This window comes from Vulpes vulpes, chromosome 7 (genome assembly GCF_048418805.1).
Source record: "Vulpes vulpes isolate BD-2025 chromosome 7, VulVul3, whole genome shotgun sequence".
Classification (NCBI taxonomy): domain Eukaryota; kingdom Metazoa; phylum Chordata; class Mammalia; order Carnivora; family Canidae; genus Vulpes; species Vulpes vulpes.
The window spans coordinates 48,423,529-48,449,154 of NC_132786.1; the positions used below are offsets into that span (position 1 = coordinate 48,423,529).

The following is a 25,626-nucleotide window of genomic DNA, read 5'->3' on the forward strand; positions in this document are numbered from 1 at the left end:
TTACATATAAGTAAACCTAAAACATGTTTGTTATCTCCGTTTGTTAACAGTTGGTTATGTTTGCCTTGAAGATTTAAGTCTAAGAATACAACTTAGTTGTTAGAGTTGGCAGGCTTTGATCTGATGCTCCTTAAGATTCTTTGAGTCATCAAAGTATGAGAAAAGATTTTACCTAAACTTAGTAAAAACAGAGGTGTTCGAGGTATTGATACTTGGGGAACAGGAAAAAGAATCCTAAAAACTACTGCATTTATTTATATTCCATACAGACATACAATACTTTATTAAAACGTGAGGTCCCAAGCAAACTAACAAAACAGATTTTCACTGTTTTGTTTTATTTCTTTGAGGTCATGATTCTTCTTTCTTTCTTTTGCTTTAGGCTCCTGAGAGTTAAGCAATGGGGAGATCCCTGGACTTGCTTTATCTTCTGCTCCTCCTCCTGCAGCATTTTGGAGATGGTGACGGAAGCCCATCACTTGCCCAGATCCCTCTCCAGTTTACACACTTGCATTACAATGTCACCGTGCATGAAAACTCCGCAGCTAAAACCTATGTTGGGCATCCTGTGAAGATGGGTATTTACCTTACAGATCCATCGTGGGAGTTAAGGTACAAAATTGTTTCTGGAGACAATGAAAACCTTTTCAAAGCTGAAGAGTATGTTCTTGGAGACTTTTGCTTCTTAAGAATAAGGACCAAAGGAGGAAATACAGCTATTCTTAATAGAGAAGTGAAAGACCATTACACCTTGATAGTCAAAGCAGTTGAAAAAAATACTAATGCTGAAGCACGAGCCAAGGTCAGGGTGCAAGTGCTGGATACAAATGACTTGAGACCTCTCTTCTCACCCACCTCGTACAGTGTTTCCTTACCCGAAAACACAGCCATAAGGACCAGTATTGCAAGAGTCAGTGCCACAGATGCAGACATAGGAACCAATGGAGAGTTTTACTATAGTTTCAAAGACCGAACAGACATGTTTGCTATTCACCCAACCAGTGGCACAGTAGTTTTAACTGGTAGACTTGATTACGCAGAGACCAAGCTCTATGAAATGGAAATTCTGGCTGTGGACCGTGGGATGAAATTGTATGGTAGCAGTGGTATCAGCAGCATGGCCAAGCTGACCGTTCATGTGGAACAGGCCAACGGATGTGCTCCCGTGATAACAGCCGTGACGTTGTCACCATCAGAACTGGACAAGGACCCAACGTACGCAATCGTAACAGTGGATGACTGCGATCAGGGTCCCAATGGGGAAATAGCTTCCTTAACCATCGTGGCCGGTGACCTCCTTCAGCAGTTTAAAACGGTGAGGTCCTCTCCGGGGAGTAAAGAATATAAAGTCAAAGCAGTTGGCGGCGTTGATTGGGACAGTCATCCTTTTGGCTACAATCTGACACTGCAGGCTAAAGACAAAGGAACTCCTCCCCAGTTCTCTTCTGTAAAAGTAATTCATGTGGCTTCTCCACAGTTCAAAGCCGGCCCGGTCAAGTTTGAAAAGGATGTTTATAGAGTGGAAATCAGTGAATTTGCTCCTTCTCATACACCCGTGGTCATGGTGAAGGCCACACCCAGTTATTCTCATCTGAGGTATGTTTTTAAAAGTACACCTGGAAAAGCTAAATTCGGTTTAAATCACAACACCGGTCTCATTTCCATTTTAGAACCAGTTAAAAGACAGCAGGCGTCCCATTTTGAGTTGGAAGTGACAACCAGTGACAGAAGAGCCTCCACCAGAGTCTTGGTTAAAGTCTTAAGTGCAAATAGCAATCCCCCTGAATTTACCCAGACCGCTTACAAAGCCTCTTTTGATGAGAATGTGCCCATTGGTACGGCTGTCATGAGTGTGAGTGCCGTAGACCCCGATGAGGGGGAGAACGGGTATGTGACTTACAGTATTGCCAATTTAAATCACGTGCCATTCGTCATTGACCATTTCACCGGTGCTGTGAGTACTTCAGAAAACTTGGACTATGAGCTCATGCCTCGAGTTTATACTCTGAGGATCCGGGCATCCGATTGGGGCTTGCCGTACCGCCGGGAAGTCGAAGTCCTTGCCACAGTGACCCTCAATAACTTGAATGACAACACGCCCTTGTTTGAGAAAATCAACTGTGAGGGAACGATTCCCAGGGATCTAGGTGTGGGGGAGCAAATAACTACCGTTTCTGCCATCGATGCCGATGAACTTCAGTTGGTCCGATACCAGATTGAAGCTGGAAATGAACTGGATCTGTTTAGCTTAAACCCCAACTCTGGGGTGCTGTCCCTGAAGCAGTCGCTCCTGGAAGGCTTGGGGACCAGGGTGTCCTTTCACAGCCTGAGAATCACAGCTACAGATGGAGAGAATTTTGCCACGCCGTTATACATCAACCTCACGGTGGCCGCCAGCCGCAAGCCAGTCCACTTGCAGTGTGAAGAGACTGGCGTTGCCAAAATGCTGGCGGAGAAGCTCCTGCAGGCCAATAAGTTACACAGTCAGGGAGAGGTCGAGGATGTTTTCTTTGATTCCCACTCGGTCAATGCGCACACCCCACAGTTCAGAAGTTCCCTTCCAACTGGCATCGAGGTAAAGGAAAACCATCCAGTGGGTTCCAACATAATTGTCCTGAATGCCACTGACCTTGACACTGGCTTCAATGGAAAACTGGTCTATGCTATTTCTGGAGGAAATGAGGATAGTTGCTTCATTATTGACATGGAAACTGGAATGCTAAAAATCTTATCGCCGCTTGACCGTGAAACGACGGACAAGTACACCCTGAACATTACAGTGTCTGACCTTGGTATACCACAGAAGGCCGCTTGGCGTCTCATAGACATCAGAGTTCTGGATGCCAATGATAATCCCCCGGAGTTTTTACAGGAGAGCTATTTTGTGGAAGTGAGCGAAGACAAAGAGATTAATAGTGAAATCATCCAGGTCGAAGCCACAGATAAAGATTTAGGGCCAAATGGACACGTGACCTACTCTATTCTTACAGACACAGATAAATTTTCCATTGACAGCATGACCGGCGTTGTTAAAATCGTGTACCCTTTGGATCGAGAAGTACAGCAGGTGCATTACTTAAAGATTGAGGCCAGGGATCAAGCCAGAGAAGAGCCCCAGTTGCTTTCCACTGTGCTTTTGAAAGTATCATTGGAGGATGTTAATGACAACCCACCTAGATTCATTCCACCTAATTACCGTGTGAAAGTTCGGGAGGACCTTCCAGAAGGAACCATAATCATGTGGTTGGAGGCCTATGATCCTGACTTAGGTCAGTCTAGCCAAGTGAGGTACAGTCTTCTGGACCACGGAGAAGGACACTTTGATGTGGATAAACTCAGTGGAGCCGTCAGAATTGTGCAGCATTTGGACTTTGAGAAGAAGCAAGTGTATAATCTCACCGTGAGGGCCAAAGACAAAGGGAAGCCGGTTTCTCTGTCTTCCACTTGCTATGTGGAAGTTGAGGTCATTGACGTGAATGAGAACTTACACCCACCAGTGTTTTCCAGCTTCGTGGAAAAGGGTGTAGTGAAAGAAGATGTCCCAGTTGGTTCCTCGGTAATGACAGTATCTGCTCGTGATGAGGACACAGGAAGAGATGGGGAGATCCGCTATTCCATTAGAGATGGTTCCGGGGTTGGTGTTTTCAAAATAGATGAAGAAACCGGTAAATATATTCTTATTACTCTGGTTTTCCTAAAGTGAACGTCTGCCTGGCGCTAGCTGCTTTACTGTTGCCTTTCGGCCTCTGTCCGGGCTCAACGTGGAAGTGCACAGGCATGCTTTTTCTGCTTTTCCAGGTGGCTCTGTGTGCTGTAAGCAGTGAGTTTGGAACCAGAGGAACTTGAATGACTTGGGATAAAATGGGTTTAAAAAAACACACACACACACACACACACACACACTGGAGGAAGTTGAAATCGTCACCAGTGATACTGATCTTTTAAGTTTGTGCTCTATATTATCAGAAGCATCACTGTGGTTTTGCTGTAACTTTGAGAAAGCATTCCAGAGCTTTTCAAGCTAGTGTGTTTGCAAGACTTAGAACAGCCCCCACCGCTACCTGGCGTGCCTTGCAGAGATTATTGAACACCTGCGAGATGATGCAGTGCACAGAGAGGACCCTCTGCTAAACCTTCCCGGGTGTGGGCTGCTTTCCGTGGGAGCCCCTCCAGGTTTCGTTGAGAGGCAGATGTAGGGTAGAGCAGTGTTGAAGGGACTTGGCTCTTTCGGTTGCTCGTGGGGTGATCTTGACAGGTTAATTCTCTTATGGAAACCGACTTCCTGGGTCAGATGGGGACGCTCAGAATGGCTGCAGGATGAATGCGAGATAAAGTGAAATAACCTGACAGAGCTGCCCAGCATGTGGTAGGGTCTGTTCATGTCTTGGAAGTGGTAGGAATGCTTTGTTAGGATTCTCTTCCACCTGGAAGCCAGAACACCCAAGACAGCCGGTTTATGCCAGAGTGTGTATTGTTTCGCACCTCCTGCACATCTCTAATTTAGCTGCTTTTCATGGATATTACAGTTCTGTGTCAGTCTCCTCCCCACAGACCGGGTGGCTTCAACCACAGACATTGCTCTTCTCACAGTTCTGGAGGCTGGAAGTGTTGGCATGGTTTTCTCTGAGCCTTTTCTCCTTGGTTTGTCTTCTCCCTGTGTCTTCACACCATCGTCCCTGTGTATGTGTGTGTCCTCATCTCTTCTCAAAAGGACAACAGTCCTGTTGGATTAGGGACCACCCTAATGAGCTCATTTTATTTCTCTCTTTTAAGTTCTTATCTACATCATGTTCTGAGATAGAGATGTTTGGGACCTGAACGCATGAATTTTGGGGGAGCCAATTCAGCCCCAAACCACCTTTCAGGACAGGCTTTTAGCTCATGTGTTTACTCAGCCCTAGCAAGCAGGTACCAGGCATATAGAAGCTGCTCATTAAATGTTGGATGATTGAGTAAATTAATGATTAGTTTGGGTTTGAATGTCCTGCCTTCTGAGAATGGTGGTGGAAAAGAAGGAAACTGTGGGTAGTAATCACAGTGCTAGATTAACTGCCATAGATAGAGTTCAGTTTATTAATCTCATTGGTATTTCCTTTATGACTATATCCATTCTAAAAAAAGATGCTTTTCTTAATACGTTGAAACTTTTTAAGTTTATATTCAGTAATCCCACAAATAAATTCTTTAGTTAATACCCACCCCACCAACCATGTGTATATCTAACATGCATAAAGTACAAGAAACATTATTATCCTAGAAATGAGTCATTTTAGAGGCTGTAATATTTTTAATGTACTTTTGTTTATTCATGGAATTTTTTTTCTAATGAATTATATACCAGTAGCATGGTATATAGAAGTATCAATGGATTATATACCTTTTTTTTTTTATACCTTTCATCTAAAATACCAGGTTTTATTTTTTAATTCTTTTTTTAAGTTTATAGATACTTATTTGTCTTTATTTTTTAATTTCAGTATAATTAATGTATAAAATACCATATTTCTTTTTTTAAAAATTTTATTTATTCATGAGAGACACAGAGAAGCAGAGACACACAGGAAGAGGGAAGAAGCGGGCTCCGCACAGGGAGCCCCATGTGGGACCTGATCCCCAGACCTGGGATCACGCCCTGAGCCGGAGGCAGATGCTCAACTGCTGAGCCACCCAGGTATCCCAATACCAGATTTCTGTTTATTTTTTTATTTTTTTACATTTTACTGCTATTTAAAATCTTTAATCAGATTTCATCAGATTATCAGCCATATGACATGTCACGATTAGCTTTCTATAAAATAACTTTGCTTTCTGTGTACATTGTCCGTGCCATAAAAAATAAAACCATATACTAGGTAGAGAACTTTATTAACCTTGTTCCAAACTTTATTCCCAGGCTTCTTCAGCTTAATTAGCTGCAAAGAATGAATTGTGTCTGAGCAAAAACTGAAAACCATGTCCAAGGAGCTTGGGCTTAAAAATCTTAAGAGCTCTAGATTTTATCGGATCCCTGAACAACATTTTGAAAAGGAAGTGCTAGTATAATATAACAGTTGCCAGTAACTTCTTCAGGTTCTGTCTTCTTTAGAAGTTGACCCATTTTACTTTGCTTGTTCTGAATTCTCCAAGAGATCCAGAGCATCACCATCATCCTGGTCTCCGGTAGCAGGTAGTACTTGCTGTCCACAGGTTGTGTGGGCAGAGCTTCCGCCAGTTGTCCTGAACTGGTCAGACTGTGGGCACCCAGTTGCTTTAAGATGCTGGGTGGCGTCAGTATGGTCTGGAACGGCGGAAGTGTTCACGGCCAGGGATGCCTGTGCTTCAGCGTTGCCAAAGCAGATCCCCCCCGTTCCTTGGTTTGTGAACATAGTTCTTTAGTAGCAGAGATACTGTTTACCCCTCCAACTTCTTCAAGCAGAGCGGGAAGTTTTTTTTTATCATCTGCTGTAGCTGTTTTATGAACCACCTCTGGGCGAGCATTTCCTTTCCCACCAGCATGCATCTGTGCTTGCAGTTTGGCGAATTTCTCCCGGTTCCACCATCCCTTTCTTGCATCTCATTGGAGCAGGAATGGGACTGCATGGTGGGGACACGACTAGGGTTGGTGCTCAGGGTGGGTCTCGGGTGGACCAGCTGTGATTAGGTGCACACCCCTGGGGATGCAGGTGGGTTTTATAGCCAGATATTTAAGTAATAGTTTACTGGCTTCTGTTGGTCACACTATTTTCTTATAGTCGCTCATCTGAAGAGTAGAATATATAAATATTTTGTCCTCCTCTCCAATATTAATTTGAATTTTCAGGTACAACATCAACGTAGAAGAATGCCCCAAATTTAAGAACTGCAGCTGAAACAATGCATATGTTTATGAATTTCCTAAGAATAATTATTCCTACTCCCCCCCTCCCCCCTTTTCTGAAGTAGCTCTTGAAAGCCTGGAAAGAATTGGTACAAGTTAAAGTTGAGACAAAAATAGGACCACAATCTTATTTTACATTACCTGATGACTTAATTATATGAGCAGTGCCTTTTGGGTTTTTCTTTCAAGTGGGAAAAGTATTTTTATTGTTGCTTTTTTTTTTAAGATTTTGTTTATTCATGAGACACACAGAGAAAGAGGCAGATATATAGGCAGAGGGAGAAACAGGTGCCCTGCAGGGAACCTGTTGTGAGATTCTATCCCAGGACCCTGGGATCTTGCCCTGAGTCAAAGGCAGATGCTCAACCACTGAGCCACCCAGGTGTCCCTTTATTGTTGCTTTTTATGTATGTATTATTTTTTAGAGTGTGTGTGCACACACGTGAGCAGGGGAAGGGTAGAGGGTGAGGGAGAGAGAGAACATCAAGCAGGCTTCATGCTCAACATGGAGACTGATGTGGGGCTTGATCTCATCACCTCAGCTGAAGCCAAGAGCCAACCGCTTAACTGACCAAGCCACCCAGGCGTCCCTATTGTTGCTTTTCAAAGACTCACTTAGAAATAAGTATTTTTTTGTCTATAAATTTAAGAGACTGGGATATTCTTACTAGCAGGATAGTAAGGCAACCGACCAAACAAGGCCGTGTTCTGAAACCTGTAGTAGTTTTCAGAGCTCAATGGCAAGGCCAGAGTTTTCTCCTGGTAACTTAGTGGGGACTGTGGGGTGAAATGAGACTGGGCTGCAGGGTTGTTAAGTGTGTAAGAAACTGGTGTGTGTCTCCCTAAATACTGACATTTGAAGGTGAAAAGTCGGAAATTTCTCGATCATCTGTTGCAGTCTTTGGCTTGACAGAAAAAAATACTTAATATACCGTAGATTAATGGTTATGTGTTTTTTGGAATTGATACAATAGTGATACAATAGTATTTACACATTGGCCTATATACGTTATAAGATGTTTTTGGCAGTAGAATTATCATCTCTACTTATTTTAGAATTATCAGCCCGGGTTATTTTAGAGATTCTTGGCAAGACAGTTGGCATCACAGTGTAGAATTCCTTCAGGAAAAGTCAATATGTTTTGTGCAGTAGAAATACTAAAATTAGGTATGTTCTTTTTTGGGGCTTGTCTAACTAATTCCTAGTGGAGGTTGAAAATGTGGAGAGGTGCCTGTCAGATGAAGAAAAGTAGGGGGCTTTCAGGAACACAGGTGGGGACCTCCTAGGACCTGACACTGAAAGTCAGCGTGGGCTGGAGATGGCCTGGCTTGGGTCTGGCTTAATAGCATCTTCCTGGAACTTCATATGCTGTTCATTGCCCATTTCTTTTGTACTGTTACTTTGTCTTCTAGTGACAAGGGCTGGTGTAGGATCAAGAACCTGTCCGCTTAACTGTTCGTGTCTTGCTTTTGACTTAACTTTAAACTATAGTGTTGGTTGAATAACAAGTTTTGGGGGTCTTTTATCTATTTCAGCATTGTCAAATATGTGTATCATTTGTGTTCTTTTCATAGAACAATATAATCAGGAATCTGAATTTGTTCTTACTATTTTTATGCTCTATTTCTTTAAAAAAAAGTCTACTTACATGTGAAACATCCCCTGAAAAGTAGTTTTTTAGTTTTTTTTTTTTTTGAAACAGAAATTCTATGAACTACCTAAAATACGCAGCCAAATGTACAGTCCTGTTAGCTCTGCATTTTGTACATATTTTGCTAATTGGCTTTGCAGGGAGGTAACATGGGATTGCAGCGTGGGGGTGATTGTCATTTGACTCCTCTGATAATCTCTCACTGTGTCACATGCTTTTCCTGGAGAGGCCTCTGGGTGTTGGTGAACTGTTCTGACAAATCCACGCCCACGTGATTGCTTGTCCACTTCAGGTTTGGAGGTTCTGTGAAACAATTTGGGAAATAGGTCTTGTTAGGGAGCTGATCTCTAGGGCTCTGATTAAAATTACCACCCCCCTCCTTTTGTCTCCTGAAAAATCTACCAAGAAGGTCATAAAGCAGATTTAACAGATATGTTAGTAGAGGATCTCCGAAGCGTGTGTAATGTCACATTTAGATTTTTCATTTGTCTGACTTTATACTTCTCAGCGTTTACCCTCATTCTCACTGCAAATAAGTGCCCAACCAGCTTTGTTATAATCTTCAACGTTGAGCAGAATAGAATCTGGAGTATCTCTCTCCCAGATTTATGGAATAAAGTCAGCTTCGTGTTCTTGGCTGATAGGTACACATGCAAGTTAATTATTACTTGGGCATCAGTAAAAAGGTGCAGCTTCTTGTTAGTCTTTAAGGAACTGCCTAGAAAAATGCTTAGCCGAAAGATTTTTTTTTTTTTTTTTTAAACTGCTGATAGTTGAGGCCTTATTCCCCTGATGTATATGTCCTGGAGTAGGATGCCATTAAGTATGTTTTCCCTTCCGACTAGAGTACTTTGGTTCAGTTTTTGGCTGTTAGTATAATGCAACCCAGTAAGTGTTTCCCTCTTCCACATCTACTTATTTGGGGAGACCATGTTTTTCATTAAGATAAGAGCAAATTTCTAAACTTACTAATTCTGTGTTGCCCTTAGAATCCCAGCTGTGGTTTCAGAATTAAAATTTACATTTCGGTGAAAAGACTTGCAAAGAATTAATATGGAAGTACAGCTGTTGCAACAAGATAAATCATCATTCGTGAAATATGGGACCTTTCTCTTAAGAGATCATGGTTGCATTCACATCATGAGGGAGTGGTATTGCATGGTTTCTGGATTACCCGTTTGGAGACTAGCTCCTGGCTCTCCTTCATTAGGGGGCACAGAATGAATGGATTTGTGTAGTGGGACTAGAAGGGCATTCCAGGCCAGGTTAGCCTTACTGTTGACCTCAGCAAAAGGGAAAATGTTTCTGGGGCTCCTTTCAGATTTGGTGGAAGTCTGAATATTTTAATTATTATCTTAATTACTTAAGTTTAAAAAAAAAAAAAAACTTTATCTCCCAACTTAAAGTAGGATCTTACGCATACAACCAGGGACCTATGTTTTCTTCCTGGGGCCTGTTGTCCTGACAGGAAGTAGAATGCCAGGGACCGTATATTCATGGCCTCTGTGTTAGGACCAAAAAGTCTGAGAGTGGCTGAAAGCTGGGCCGTCCTGAGGAGTGTGGTGTGCTTTGTGGGGACCCATTACCTCTTCTGGAGCTTCTGGAGCTGGGCCGAGGACTCCTGGCAGCAGGGGCTTGAACAGAGACTCCGGGAGTTCACAGATTTGTTGGTGAGAGGGCTTCTGTGTTGGCATCTCCTGCCTTGTGTGGCCGCAGCTGCTGTGGTATTCTTACTCTCTGTTCTCTTCCTAGGAACATTGAGGAGAAAAGACCCCAATTTCTTAGCCACAGTGAGATAGGAAATCAGGGCTTGGCAGAAATTGTGTTCTGATAATGTGCCATTGCTTTGTTTAGGAGTAAAAATTTGCTCTTTTGTGTGTGTGAGGATCCTAGTCCAGGCAGGGAGGGCCTGGTAATTTCTGCTGGGGACAGGATCCTCCTCTGAAGTTGGAGGATGTCAAGGTGCAAATAGAGTCTAATGAGGAATCCTAAGGAAGTTCATTTTGTTTTAAGAGAAAACAGGATCCGCTTGTCTTTAGTTATTTGTATGGTATTTAACAAGTTAATGCTCTGAGTCCTGATTGAATACTTGTGGGGAGGAGTTGGGTTGTAAATCTCTAAAGGCTGACATACAGGTGGTATGATGCTGTGAAGCAGAATGCGGTGAAGCTTTGCAGTGCCTTTATGTAATCCTAAATGTTGGTGAGGGCCAGAATCTGGATGGGATGGAGTAGAAAAAACAACTTCGAATATGCTCCCTTTGGCCGTGTGCTTTCAGTGATTATGATAATAATGATGAAAGATGTCAGTAAAACGAACCACAGACACTTACTGTTACTACCAGGTGTTGTTCTAAGCACCCTGTATATGTTAATTTATTTAATTGTCATGACTGCAAGATAGATACAATTCCATGTTGATGAGGGCAGTTCACAGAGAAGCTAAGTCACTTGCCTAAGACCTCTTGGATACCAGTTGGCAGAACCAGCAGGACTGTGCATGCCAAGGCTACATTTCATTGCCTCTCACTCTTTGTAGAGTGTTCTAGAGATGCTCTAAGGAAGCCTATTTGAAAACAACTAGTTGAAGATTTATTGATTTATTTATTTAAGAGAGTAGAACACAAGTGGGAGAGGAAGGTAGAAGGACAGGGAGCTGGATGCGGGGCTTGATCACTGGACCCCACGATCTTGACCTGAGCTGAAGGCAGACACTTAACTGACTAAGCCATGCAGGCGCCCCTGAAAACTACTAGTTGAGTGGGATCCTGAACTGGGTTGAGCTGAGCTGGGCTGGAGACCTGAATCCCAGATAGTATTGGATCTAACAGTCTTCTTCCATCATTTCCTCTCAAGGTGGCATGTTGGTCTTTAGCATGTTGACATGAACAGAATTTTAGAAATACATAGGGTGGTGTTTAAGCAATTTAAGATTATTCCAATGAAGTGATCGGTAGTGAGGGACTCATGCTGAGTACAGAGGGTCTCACTGTCTAGTGGAGATGGACGAGTGTCTCACCTGTTTGCAGTTGTGAAGGTCTAATCTTCTTATAAATAATGCTGCCGCTGTAAACAGTACAGGATGTTAATTGGAACCTTTTCTCATCAAAACCATGTTTTTAGGTGGTTGTTTGGGTCCTGGCTAACCTTTAAAACCAATTTTAACCTGCTGAATAGCTGAAGTTAATGTACAGCTCCCCCCACCCCCTTCCCACTGTATCACGTTCCCTGTAGTCCTCGTTCTCTGGCAGTGTCCTCCTACTGAGGTCTTGGCTTCAGCATCTGTCCTCCCTGGCCATCTGGTTTGTGCCAGTGAACTTGTTCTTCTCAGCCCTCTTGGCAAGGAACCATTTTTATGTTCCAAGACTCCTTTAAGACTTGAGTGTCCATTACTTGATGAATAGCCTCTGTGGATAGAGATTTAATGCTCAGTTAATATCTGGCTTGGTATGCCCCTCCCCCCCCCCAGCATATTGTCTGCATTGCCCAATAATGAAAATTAAGTAGATTCTAAACCTTTGGGTGTTTGTCTATTGTTGGAATTTTTTTTTTTTTTTTTGCCATTTTTCCCGTTTTGTTTTGACTCTGGATTATTTTAATTCATAAGGCTGTATTTGTCAAGGTTTCATTATCTATTAGATTTTATTTTGTACACTCTGCAGTTACCTTAATGGCACTTTTTAAAAAAAAAAAATCAAGCCATGTTGGTTAAAAATAGTGCATGCTGCCCAAGACATAATGCTTCGAAGCACAGTCTTTTCATGTCTTTGTTACTAGGAATAAATGGGCTTGGAGAGCTTCCTTTTCGAGGGCACATGCTTGTACTTGTCGAATTGGCAGTTACCCCATGTAACGGCAGTGACAGTCTAGGAAACTATTCACATATGCACTTCCAGGGTCAGACTTAGCAGTGAAGTTGCCTTGCTAGTTAAACAGTGACATCTCCAGAATATCTGATAATGGTCTGGAACCTGTTACATTGTTAGGCCTCCACGTGGCTGAGGGAGCTGACCTGTTGGAAGAGAGTCTTTTTATTTTTTTTTTTAAGATTTTATTTATTTATTCATGAAAGACACAGAGAGGCAGAGACTTAGGCAGAGGGAGAAGCAGGCTCCATGCAGGGAGCCCGAAGTGGGACTCAGTCACAGGACCCCAGGATCACACCCTGAGCCAGAGGCAGACACTCAACCACTGAGGCATCCAGGTATCAGGCATCCAGGTGGCCCAGAAGAGAGTTCAGGATTGACATGCCAAGAGAGGTACTAAATGTAATCTTTTTAGTTTAATTAGTTAATTTATTTATTAATTTAATTTATTTATTTATTAATTAATAAATTAATTAATTTTTTCCTTTTTTGATAAAAGTTACCCAGCAATTTCCATGGTTTCAGAAGATTTCTTTCTAGTTTGTGGTTATTTAACCATATTTTTACCACCAGTGAGCTTTTTTTTTTCCCTTATCACCATCCCTGTGTAAATATAGGTCACATTAATTGAATGCTTACTATGTACAGCCCTATTTTAAGCTCTTTTCCTAAGTTGTCTCCCCAGATCTTCCCAATAATTCATGAGTAAAATTGGATGGTAATATGCTGTGTTCATGTAGGGCCTGTATTAAATTCTAAAGATATGACCAGTGATGGGGATTATGGTACATATTGACCTTGTGCCATTGAATTTTGAAATCGTGTGTGTGGGTGTTTACGTGGTGTAATGGAGATTGATGTGGTTTGAAGTGTGGTGCTTTGAGGGTATTGTGGTCATACAGACATGATGCTTGAAGCAGAGGTGTTCATCTATCATCGGATCTTTATTAAAACCCTTTGGCGTCTCCCGTACAGAAAGCCCTAGCTTTTTAACACAGGGTGTTGTGGCCTCGGAGACTTTCCTCCCCCTCCCCCTTGTGTGTGCTCTCTCCTTCCTTCGCTCCCATTCATCCCCTGTGCTTTAGCCAAATGGAGCCAGGCCCTCCACCCTGCTCTGCCCCATTGTGTCCTATCTCCCAGCCTTTGGGGGACACATTGATCCCTTGATCGGCTCTTACTAACCCTAACTCTGCGGAGTAAATCTCCTGACGAGCCTTGTCCTCCTTATGGAGCTCATTCTTCTTCTTTTCTCGTGTGTACTTTCTTTTAGTATTAGTGTATCACTCTGGTATGAATGTTTATTTGTCCTTTTTCCTCTAAATCATCTGCTTCTTGTGTGGGTAGATGCTAAGTCTTTAACCATCAGACTCCTATAAAAGGCGCTGATGAATACTGGTTAGGTTGGCCTAACAAGCCATTATTGCCTCTCTTGAAACAGGTAGTCTTTGCTCTCGTGGCACTTTGCAAATGCTCTTCTGTCACAAGTCAGGTATTCTCTCTTTCTTGTCTGTCTTCTAGAACTAAAGGACAGAGTACAGAGTAACTCCTCTAGCCTCTCCCTAGCACCGAGGCAGGCAGGGCAGTGCAGAGCGCTTGTTTACTCAACAAACTGATGGTACTGTATCAATAATGGTAGTCATAAGATGGAGAGAAACCTTTCCTCCACCACCTGTCTCTTTCTAGACTTCCAGACAATGGTTCTTAATAGTTCTAGCATTACAGAAACTTTGGAGAATCTGTTGAAAGCTGTATATTTTGTCTTCAGAGACTTGCAGTTTGGTTGTAATAGCAGGTGGCTTGTGAAAAGCTAAACCTCCATGTCCTTGGATCTCTATTCTAGAGCTTCCAGGGCTGCCAGTCCTCAGGAGTTCTCATAAAGGAGGACCAGATAGCAAGGAGGAAGATGATACTGATGATGATGACGACGGTGACAGTGGTAGTGACATGCATTTGAAAGATGCTCAATAGCCTGAGCCTATTTTTATATATACACTTCATGCCACTTAGTCTAAAATGTGCTTATTACATGGTAGGTGTCATTTCTATTTTATAGGTGAGGTAGATCAACCTTTACAGTAGACACATGGCAACCACTTTTCTGTGTACTTGTGTGTGTGCTTAAAATGATTCAAGACAGTCTGTCATTCAAGACTCTTTACAAGTGATACCGTAGCCTTTAGAATAGTTTTTTACAAGCCTGTATCATCAGATAGCCCTGTCTCATGTAAGTGTACAAGACAATTAAAATAATTACAATACACATAATACTCAGTATATCTTTTTTTTAAAAGATTATTTATTTATTTATTCATGAGAGACACAGAGAGAGGCAGAGACACAGGCAGAGGGCGAGCAGGCTCCCTGCAAGGAGCCTGACAGGGGACTTGATCCAGGGTCTCCAGGATCACATCCTGGACTGAAGGTGGTGCTAAACCGCTGAGCCACCCAGGCTGCCCAGTATATCCATTTTTAAGGTAAGCCGCCCTCTAGGCCAGGATCTGATCTCCTGTGTGGCTAGTTTACCATGGAGACCCTCTGTTGCTCAGCCTGTGTGCCTTTATTTATTAAGATAAAATGACCTGTTAGACTTCTAATAATAAAGTTAACTTTCTTAACAGAGTGTCTTTTTACTTAAATGGACTTAAAAATCAGAGCATTTGGGATTTAATTGGCCTATTTTAGTTTTGTAAATAGTCCCTTATTCCATACAAAAGGAAAAATTTGAAAAATAATGACTTGTTAATGGTGGCTCTTCTTATAATAGTTTTCTCCTGCCATGTAAAAGGAGCATTAAGCAGCTTTACAAAAAACAAACAAAACAAAACAACAACAACAAAAAACAGCTTTACAGTGACAGACGGAACAAATATGTGTGTGACAAAATGTTCTCATCTGTGATTTATGGACATTGATACTCCTATCACTTCAAGTCAGTCTGTTTTTTGACCCCTGGAGATGACTTTTTGTAAACAGTAATTTTGGAATCTTTCATGAAGTAATGTTTTCTTTAACATAAGTTGAGGACATTCTGTTAGTTGAAAGCAGAAACAGTTTTTTGGAAAGTGACTGTAACGTTGGGTTAACTTGGGACGCCTGGGTGGCTCAGTGGTTGAGTGTCTGCCCTGCCCTCAGCTCAGGTCATGTTCCTGGGGTCCTGGGTCCTGGTATCCTGCTTCTCCCTCTGCTTATGTCTCTGCCTCTCTGTGTCTCTCATGAATAAAGAAATAAAATCTTAAAGTTGGGTTAGCTTTAAAATATTTTTGAAGCAATCCCACCATAAATTCTTAGGTAAAAGTTTCTCTAAAATTCCTTTGCTTCCAGTTCATAATATTTTTATTTGCATCTTTACTTAAAGCTGCTTGACATCAGGCAGTCTCAGACATCTTTGTCTTCTGACAGTGCTTGGCACACAGCTGGTATTTAGTAAACACTTACTCCGTGATGTTCTTCTTTTGATAAACCCAGTAAATGTTTGTCACATAATGTTGTTCTTTTGATCTGTTGCTCAGCTGAAGGTGTTTACATTTTTAATGGAAGAAAGATGAATTTGCTATGTAAATTGTGAGTTAGTTTGTTGGCTGAAGCATCAGAATGGAAGTCAGTTACTTTTAAAGGGTTGATCTAAACCTTTTTTTTTTAACAGAAGTATTTTTTTCTTAATAGTGTGTTAGCCTCCTGTAGAAGATGAAAGCTGATTAGGAAAGCATGAATATGAATAATACCCATGTTTGGCTTTAATTAGCTCAGCGCTGTTGATTTTAGAAAGAAGTCAAACTAAGGATCATCACGTCTAGAGACTATAAAGTTTTATAATTTAAGGTTCATGATTTTTTAAATGGCATTTTACATATAGTATATGCCAAGAGTGATTTTTTTAACATATTAAAAATCTGCTTTTGTCATTTTTCTTCTGCATTGTAAGCCTTATGTGCAGAGGTGGGGACTTTGCCTTGTTCAGTCCTGCGTTGCTACTGCCTGGAACTGTACCTCGCACATGGAAGGCACCCATCAGGCACTTGATGGATGAATATGATTTGGAAGTGAGTTAGACTATTATAGAATATTAAAAGGAAACCCAGTTCCTTAGAAACTATTACTGGGAAAGACCTTTAAAATTTGTTCTCTATTCCCAATTAGAATTCCTTTCTGTATCCAGTGGAAGTGTCATACATGCAATAGGTCTGCTTGTCCTTTTAATGCAGATAAAACTGCTCTTTCATTTAAAAGCCCTCTTTCCCCTTACCTCTGAAATAGCTAAAAACAGGAAAATTAGAACAACATCCTTAACAAAACTTCAATAGCAATGCAGTTTCCTTTTGTTTATATTTTGTCCTCTGGAGAAGCAACTTAATATGTCAGATTGAATACCAAAGCCTAGAATTAGAAATCTTAGAAATCTTAAAATCTGTGACTTTGCAGGTGCATAATACAAGATGATGTGTTGCTGTTGTCTTGACCTGTAAAATGGCACTGTTGCCTCTAGCATTCTCTGGGTTGAAAAACACTTCTGTTTTAAGTATAAAAGATGAATATCCATTTACGTTGTACACTATGTGGCAAATTTTTGAACTTTTGAAAGACTTTCAGATTAGTAGCATCTATTTTTGTTAGTTATCATTATTGATGAATTTCCTAAAGTTTCAAAGAAGTAATTACTTCTAGAGATTCAGAGTCTTTGAAACTGTCCTTTTCCTGGATTAAATTGAACACATATAGATGTAACCTTTTAAAAAGCTATTTGTTTTGTAGATCTTTGGTTGTTTCTGTTGATGGGGTGCTATTTACTGATAAGCAAACCCTTCTTTTAAAGCCTGGTTGAATTAAGGGGAATCCAATGATGAGACTATTTGAAGGAGAATAAATTATGTAAGAACTAAAAATACTTTTCTCACTTAAATGAGTGCATCTAAATAACATTTTTTTTTTAAAAAAAAATCTCTCGCTTGTTCATGGTCTACTTTTGTTACCCTGGCGACTAATTCTGTGAACCTTTCATCCATGTCAATAGACAGCAATTGCTTATTCGGTTAATTCTGTTTTTCTAATTTATAAAGAACCCCTTAGGATGATTAAAGGAAGGTCTGAAAACCTTTGTGAGAGTTTTCTCTGCATATTTTGGTAGAGTTCTGTTCGAGGAGGTCCATTTGGCACTTGAGAACAGGTGAAGAGTTACAGAAATGGGGAGACAAGAGCCGGGTTCAGTTAGATTTGACAAGGGAGATTAGAAGATGTGGTGGATTAAGTGTAGACCGGTCCAAAGCTCAGTTGGAACTTTATTATTGTATGTGGGTTGATGATAAATATTGTAAAAAAAAAAAAAAGTAATAGAGAATTGTGTTATTTAGCCTTTTGTTGGGAAATAAACTGCCCTAAAATGTATTGGCTTCAAACAGCCACCATTTATTTAGGTTACAGTTCAGTAGTTGGCAATTTGGGCTGGACCTCTCTGGGTCTGTCCTTTGATCCCGCTACATCGGTTGCTGTTCAGCTTGGTGGCTTGGCTTCTGGGAGTTGACTGGATGTTGGCTGGGGCCAGGGCTCCTAGGGCCTGTGTCTGTCGTCAATCTGCTGCTTAGCCTGGATTTCAAGAGCTGGAAGAGAGTAGCAGCTAGATCTCATGGCCTAGGCTCAGAATTTATGCATACTCACTTCTCCCATTCTATCACCTGAGTCTGGTGATTCAGCAGGTAGGAAAATAGGCTGCACCTCTTGATGGGAGGAGTTGCAAAGTATTGGGCTCATTTTTTAGTCTGCTGCAGAGATACTGATTTTTTTTCCCTTTAATGAGGATATTCCTTTTGGATATTAAATGTGCAGAATTTAAAGCCTTTTGAAAATTGTGAAAATATCCATGGTGTTTTAAGAAATTTCTACCTTAGTTAGCTATATGCTTCAGATGTTTAATACTGTTAAAACATTTTGTGGTATTAAAGAGCTTCTTCAAGTTATTTTTAATAGGTTTCCACTTAAGCTGAACTTTAAGTAAGAGAAACCAGGAGTATTCCAAGAGGTTTAACGATACCAAAGCAGTAGTAGTCCTCTGTTCTTTCACTGTTTCAGTTTCTATAATAAAAACTTAAGTTTCTTGCCCCTGAGGGGATTTGAGAATCTCAGTTTTTGAACAGCATTTTAATGCAAGAGGAAGAGATGGGTTGAGGAGTAAAAGCAGCAGGGAGTTGTTCATAGTGGCCCTTTGCTTGCAGATGCTATTTTTGCTCATTAGCACCACCTTTCTTGCTAATGAATTTGTCACAAATTATTTTGTTCATTTATTGCTTTTTCTTAGAGGAAGAAAGACATGGGGGACGTTGGATGAGAAGGAGGTGGATGATTTAGGGGATGTGAAGGAAGAAACAGGAGTAGAGAGGGAAACACCGGAGTGTTGCTTTGGTATCTTTTGGCTTCTGACCCATCCCTGATATTTTTGCTGAGTTTCAGCTTAAGTGGCAGTGTATTAAAAATAACTTAAAGATGTATCTTAGTGCTGCTTACTATTATTTAAATTTGGCTTGTATTAGAATTGTTAGGGGACTTTGCAACAGAATGAATAGGAAGAAAGGCTGCATGATGAGTTTAAAGAGAAATCACAGAATTTGAAACAGAAACTCCTAATTGTACTAATTCACTAAGTATTCTGGTGTTTCTTTTTGGGGGAATTAATGTCATTGAGCACATTGACCTGTATGTGGAAAAGGAAACTTGTCACTGTCTTTTATAGGGTTCTGTTAGGGCCAATTAGGTTTTTTTTTTTTTTTTCCCCTCAAAGACATTAGAAACACAAGCAAGTAAATAGAATCTTTGGAGGTGAAAAAAAAAGTGGCCTCAGTAAAACATAAGTGTATGCTCATTGTTCGCTGCCTAAGAGAGTTCAGTGATAATTAAATATCAAAACGATCAAGTTTCTGATAAAGCTCCTTTCCTGGGGTATGCCCAGGTGGCTCAATTGGTTAAGCATCCAACTCTGGGTTTCGGCTCAGGACATCATCTCAGGGTCATAAGATAGAGCCCTGCATTGGGCTCCATGCTCAGTGTGGAGTCTGCTTGAAGATACACTCTCTCCCTCTGCCACCCTCCCCCTGCACTCAGGCACATGTAAGTGTGCTGGCATGCACGTGCTCTGAAGTAAGTAAATCTTTAAAAAAAATTAAAATAAAACTCTCACATGAGGTGAAATTGAGGTTGTAGAACAGATATGTAGATTTCATGAGAAAGAAACCTAAGGTTAGAGGTGCTGACCTAGAATATAATATTTTAACAAATAGTGTATAAATTTTTCCTAATCTAGCAGACGAAAGGGTCATTTCAGCATGAAATCAGCATAGAAGAATATTAATGAGATCTTTTACATTCTGATATCCACATGACATCTTTAAATCCATGTGTATTTTGTATTTAGGAACAAATTTCAATTTGCGTTAGGCCCATTTCCACCATCCATTACCACTGCATCAGTTTAGAGATCTGTGTAGAGTTTAGCCACTTTAAAGCATATTTGTGGATCAAAGCAAGGCTGTTACCCAGGTGAGGTGGTGGCTTCAGGGCCTATCCCCTTGCAACTGGCTGGTGTGTCCTGGTGTGTCCTTGCCAACGGGAGGTGGAAAGGGTTAAGTCATTCTGCATTCTGAGTTCCGTGCTGTGTGGGAGTCAGATACCCTCTTCTAATGGCATTCAGTGAGGATGTTAAAAACCCATTATGCTGGTGTTGCAGAAAATTTCTTTGTCAAAGATGCTGATGGCCTAGATCCTGGCATGGCTTTTAAAATATTACAGTAAAGCAATTCTTGTGATGTTAAACTAGTGTCAAAGCTAGATGGAAACTCATTTTGCAACCATTTGACTCGGGCTCTCTCTTGTTTTGTGTTAATGGATGTAGGAAAACAGCTTAACAGTTAATTTCAAATTAGGATTTTGTTTTCAATTAAAAATTGTCCAGTGATAGCTTTTATAAAATTCTGAGTGACTCAAGTGCGTTTTTTTTTTTTTTTTTTCAGGATAAACATCTGTTATTTAGTTTGCCCCACTCAGAATTGCTTTTTTGCAGGCATATTTGGGGTTGGGAGAAATTCTAATTTGATTTGACCTATGAGATGCAAATCTTTCTCTGCAAGTATGATGTCTTAAGACAAATTTACAGAATTAGTTTGGAAAATATTTGATTAGATGAGGTCTACCATTTCCAAGTGAAAGCCACCTTTAGTCACTAACAAATGAGTGCCTGTGGGTTTACAAAATTGTTAACCTGCATAAGTAATTCAAAACCCTTATTTTTTATTCTTTTCGGAATTATGGGCTCTATTAAGTCCCTCTTATGTAAACTTGTGTTGTTTCAGTGTTGTTTTAGGAATTAAAAAGTCACATTTTTAGATACTGGAATTTTCTGGGTAAATTTTGGGATGTGCACCCCGAGATGACTTTTTTGGCCCTACTTAGACTAGTCCTGAGACTTTGCACGGGATTTAAGTGGACAAAGGCTGCTAGTTTACTCTGTGTTCCCATTACTGCTGCCCTGGGATATCCCAGATCTACCTGTTTCCATTTGGGCTTCAACAGTTTCACATCACAAGTTGTGAATGAAGCTTAAGTAAATATGTTTATTTTGTGCTGGCTGCTGGCCAGGAATCTGCTGAAGTACTACCTACAGGTTTCTTTTTCTTTCTTTTTTCTTTTCTTTTCTTTTCTTTTTTTTTTTTTTAAACCCCTGTTGGGTGAACCATCACTGTGACAGGTAAATAGCATTCCTCAGTAAAGCCTGAACTCTTCCCCCACTCCCTGTCCCTTTCTTCAGGACTATTGAATGTAGGGATTGTCCTGCTGGGGACCCATTGATTAGGTCACAGCCTGGCCTGCGGAAGACAGGGCTGCCCTGGGGCTGGCCCCCGGCAGGGGATTTGCTAAAGCCCGTGTGAAAGGGCCATGGGGGTGGGGGGAGGTCTCAGCTCTTACCTTGTGAACAGGAATCAGTTCAGGCCGCAGAGCACATATTAAGGACCTATTAACTTCCTCAGGCTTCTCCTTGAATTGAAAAGGACTTGGAAGCGAAGGAATAATAGAAGGAAATTGTTGCCAAAGCCGCTCACGGTGCATCCTGCCATATCTCGGTGGGTGCATCCCTTCAGCAGCAGATTTATTTCCTGCTGGGGAGTCTGTTAGCTTTAGAAGTCCTTTTAAAGGTCATGGAAGGGGAGTTTGAAAATGATTATATAATGTTGATTTTTCCTTTTTCTCCTCTGAAGAGTTGATTATTTGGGCAAAATTGGCAGAGACCTAACCCACATTTTAAAATGAGCTTTAATTTCAAATAAAACAATATATCACCATTGTAGAAGTCTGGGAAAATGGAGGCTTTTTAGAAAGAAGGAAAAAACATAAAATTCTACTGCCTAGAGCACTATTGAAGTTGTGTGTATGTACACACACACACACACACACACACATACCCTCTATAGTTCCAGGTACTGGATAAAAAAAAAATATATATATATATATATATATATGAGTCTTTCTATGAGTCTTAAGTATTCTTACAAAATGTGAATCTTGATTGTACGGAAATGCCATTAGAGGGATAAACTGTAATATGTATAATAACACCCAATTTTAGAACATTTAACATTTTTAATTGTTGATGTATTTCTATTTTGCCCTCACCTAAATTTCAGGAAGTAGAATTACTGGGTCAAAGAAACTAGACATTTAAAAAGCTTTCTGATACCAGACAAATTGCCACATGTTCATCCAGAAAGAAAGGTCTCATTAGCAGTTTGAGAGTATTCATCTCAGCATTCTTGCTGACACTGTTTGGATTTAAAAACTAACTGAAAAGGTGCCAGTATTATTGGTGGAAAAATCTTCATTTAGGGGACTATCATAATTTGAAATGGTGATTATTAGTTTTGTGTCTGCTTACATATCATGATATGAAATGGTGATTGTTAGTTTTGTGTCTGGCTTATATGTTTGAAAACTCTTACTCTTTTATAAGCCAACTTTTTGAGACCATATTCTGATTTGCTTAGCTTTTTTGGATTTCTGTCTCCAATGACCTCTTAAGGCTTATTTCTGTAACTTTTAAAAGAATGGGTGCTTCCTGTCTGCCAGATAAAGGTCCTGTGGGGAGACCTCTAAAAATGGAAGCTTTTTATTTCCCTTGGTTAGCTACTGTTTATAAAAGACTCTGTTTAGTATGAATTTCTAATTTTAGCTGCTGTGAGGGATTCCAAATAATAAATGGGGTTAAGAGGTACAAATGTCCAGTTAAAAAGTCATGGAGATGAAAAGCACAGAACAGGGAATATAGTCAGTAATATTGTTATCATGTTGGATGATGACAGTGACTGCACTTACTGTGGTGAGCATTGAGTAATATTTAGAATTGTCAAACACTGTTGTAGATCTGAAACTAATATATAACATTGCATGTCAACTATACTTCAGTAATTTTTAAAAAAGTGATTTTACTGTTACAACCACGAATATAGTTTCTTCTCTCTATATTCCCTAAGTGGTCCTTGTAAATTGATTCACTAACCTGAGTCCATAGCTAATATATACACAGCAGCATAGTGATTGAATTGAGACAAATTATCTTATTCATGGGATGATTTCAGAACAAATTATCAAAGATCTTTTATCAGGCAACAAGCAATTCTTGACAGCTATTAACTCAAGTGAAGTACCCAGGAAAGGGTATGGCACAGATAAAACACAGGTTTTTATTCAAAACATAATTGGGCAAAGAGAACAGTTTTTTTAAAAAAGTGATAACGTTTTAGTTGATGATTTAGGCATTGGATCTAAGAATTAAATATTAAAATTATATGTCCAGATATTATGAAGTTAATACATTGATTTAAATATACTGAGGTGATTTTATTGAGCCCTTGGGAAAGAAAAAGAGTACTCATTCAGAAATTCACTAATATGTTTTGTTTGCTTCATACTGCATACTTATAATTGCAGTGACTTATAAAACCTATTTTAAAGTCTAATTTACTAGTAAAGATGGGAGAAAGTAAGGAGGAAAAAAAAATCTCTACATGGTTTCTTCAGAATCTGGATGGAGAAGAAAATTCACAAATAATTATGGTACACAAACTTTCTGCCTTACTTGCCTTGGGGGACTCATTCTAAAGGCTGCCGTACTGAATGGATGCATCTTTAATCATCTGGAAGTAAGAAATCCATTATTTTTCTAAACCAGACAGTGGTTGTCTGTTTTAATGGAACAGTTGGTTGATTACAGCTCTTCAGGGCTTTATTTTCCAATGCTTCCAATGCTTACTTCCTGTACATATTTGAATTCAAGCTTTAGGGATTGTTAAAAGTGAGTCAGAGAGTCAAAGAATTTAGAGTAGGGATTTGATTAATTTTAGTTTTTTGTAACATTACAATTAGACTGTTTATCTAGGGGAAGCAGATTTCCTTACAGCGGATTCCCCCAACCTGGTTGCCTAGAAATGGACCCGTCTACAAATCCATAAGGTGAACTTAGATGTGTTTATGGTGTGAGAACAGGGTCTGCCCTTGTGTTCTTTTTTTACTGGGGAGTGCGTGCTTCTTACCTAGGCTGGAGGGAATAAAGTAGTCTCTTGTAAAAGTTAACAAAAAATCTTTACTGTTTTTTAAAGTAACCAAATGTAGGTTGGCTTTATGGAAATCAGAGATCTGTGTTAATTACAGAACTCCATATATAGAAAGCATTATTCAGGTTGAAAATTACTGGCTAAATGCTTCAAAAGTTGAAGAAAAGAACCTCTGAGATGTATTCAAAGGAAAAGGTAACTTTCGTTTTAAAAAAAAAAGTTGTTTTTTGTTTTGTTTTGTTTTGTTTTGTTTTTGAACCCATAATCCTTACCTGAAGAGTCAGGAGAAGCCTAAAGCAACCTCAGGCAGGCCTAGGCCTCTGTTGGCTGGTCTGTGATTTTAAGAACATCCCCATGAAGATTTTTCATTTAAAGTAAAATCTTTGGCCTGCATGTATTTTATGTTTGTACTTTGAAAAATAGGGAAGTTTGGCTTTCCTATTAATTTTCTCATTGTCATGGTCATTTAATGCTCTCTGCAGTGCAACACACTATAAGCTATTTGAAATTTTATTTAGGGACACAGAAATGCTTCATTACAGCTTATTCATTCATGAAATATAAGGCTTGTTCTTGCTGTCCCTGTGAAAAGAGCTCCATGTGAATGCCTTTGCCTTTTTGGAATGCTTTGTTTCATCTAAGGGTAATGCCCTTGGAGTGCCCTTCTATAGTGAAAGAAAGGTGAGGTGAATCACAGGGCAGATAAGATAGGTCTGTGCTGCTTGGTTACTTCTCTGTCATTTTGGTTTTGAGACTTTGGCTTATGTACTTTATATTTTTTTCCCAAGGGATTAGGACACTGGTTCATTTTCTTCCTCTGAGATACAGTGTTTCATGCACAGAAGGGGCTTGCTTGCTGAATTCCTGAAATTCATGGCTTGATTTTGGACATAAAAGAAGTTGCCAAAAACAATAAGAGATTGACATATTCAATTAGTCCAAACTGAACACAGAATGGTAAATGAAAACGGCACCTCTTAGGTTTAATATGTTACAGTGTCCAGAGGTTACCATTTTAATTTAGATTGGTTACATATTTGTTCTGTTACCCTATTTAAATTATTTATCTGAAGATGTTTCAGTGTGCTGGGATTCAAACTGGTGGGGTAAAGAGACAAGTGATTTTTTTTTCCATCCCCTGTTAACCCCAAATTAATGATTAACATATGGTCATCGACTTCTGAAAAGAATATTGATTGCTTTGGAAGGTATATGGTAATTATTTTACAGTTTCCTATAAAGAAGTTTCGTAGTTATTTCATCCTGTTGAAAAGAGGCCAAGTGCCAGTTCTACTTTCTGTGCGTTGGAATGTTCAGGTGTGGAAGGCAGGCACATTTCTCAGGAGGAAGCACAGTTAACAGTAGCTAGTGAGTCTTGTAGGAGAGCCAACAGGAAATTTGCAAAAGCACTTTCTCCTTCCCCTCGCACAGCCGTGCCTGGCCTTTTTACAGACTCATTTCAGTGTCAAGCACAAAGCACCAATATGTACCATGTGGTGGAACCTGCATCCGGGGTGGGTATAGTATAATTGGGGAGGGGGTTCAGTCCACATCATGGACTTAAAAAAAATGTAATTAAAAACTTTTTTTAAAAAAAGTTTTTTTTTTTTTTTTTTAAAGAGAAGATGATATAGTTTATTATTGTCTAATATCTGTAGTTCATAATGACCA

At 40.1% G+C, this 25,626-nt stretch overlaps 1 protein-coding gene across 6 annotated transcripts in view; it reads left to right on the forward strand.

Moving 5' to 3' along the window:
- FAT1 (FAT atypical cadherin 1) overlaps positions 1–25,626 on the forward strand; it is a 127,292-nt gene that overhangs the window by 14,404 nt on the left and 87,262 nt on the right. For all 6 annotated transcript variants that reach the window (XR_003238052.2, XM_026018303.2, XM_026018304.2 and 3 more), the window contains exon 2: positions 383–3,665. Coding sequence is in view for 5 of the 6 variants with exons in the window: in XM_026018303.2 (XP_025874088.2) it covers positions 401–3,665 (3,265 nt within the window). In the remaining variant the exon portion in view is untranslated. The remainder of the gene's footprint in view (positions 1–382; positions 3,666–25,626) is intronic.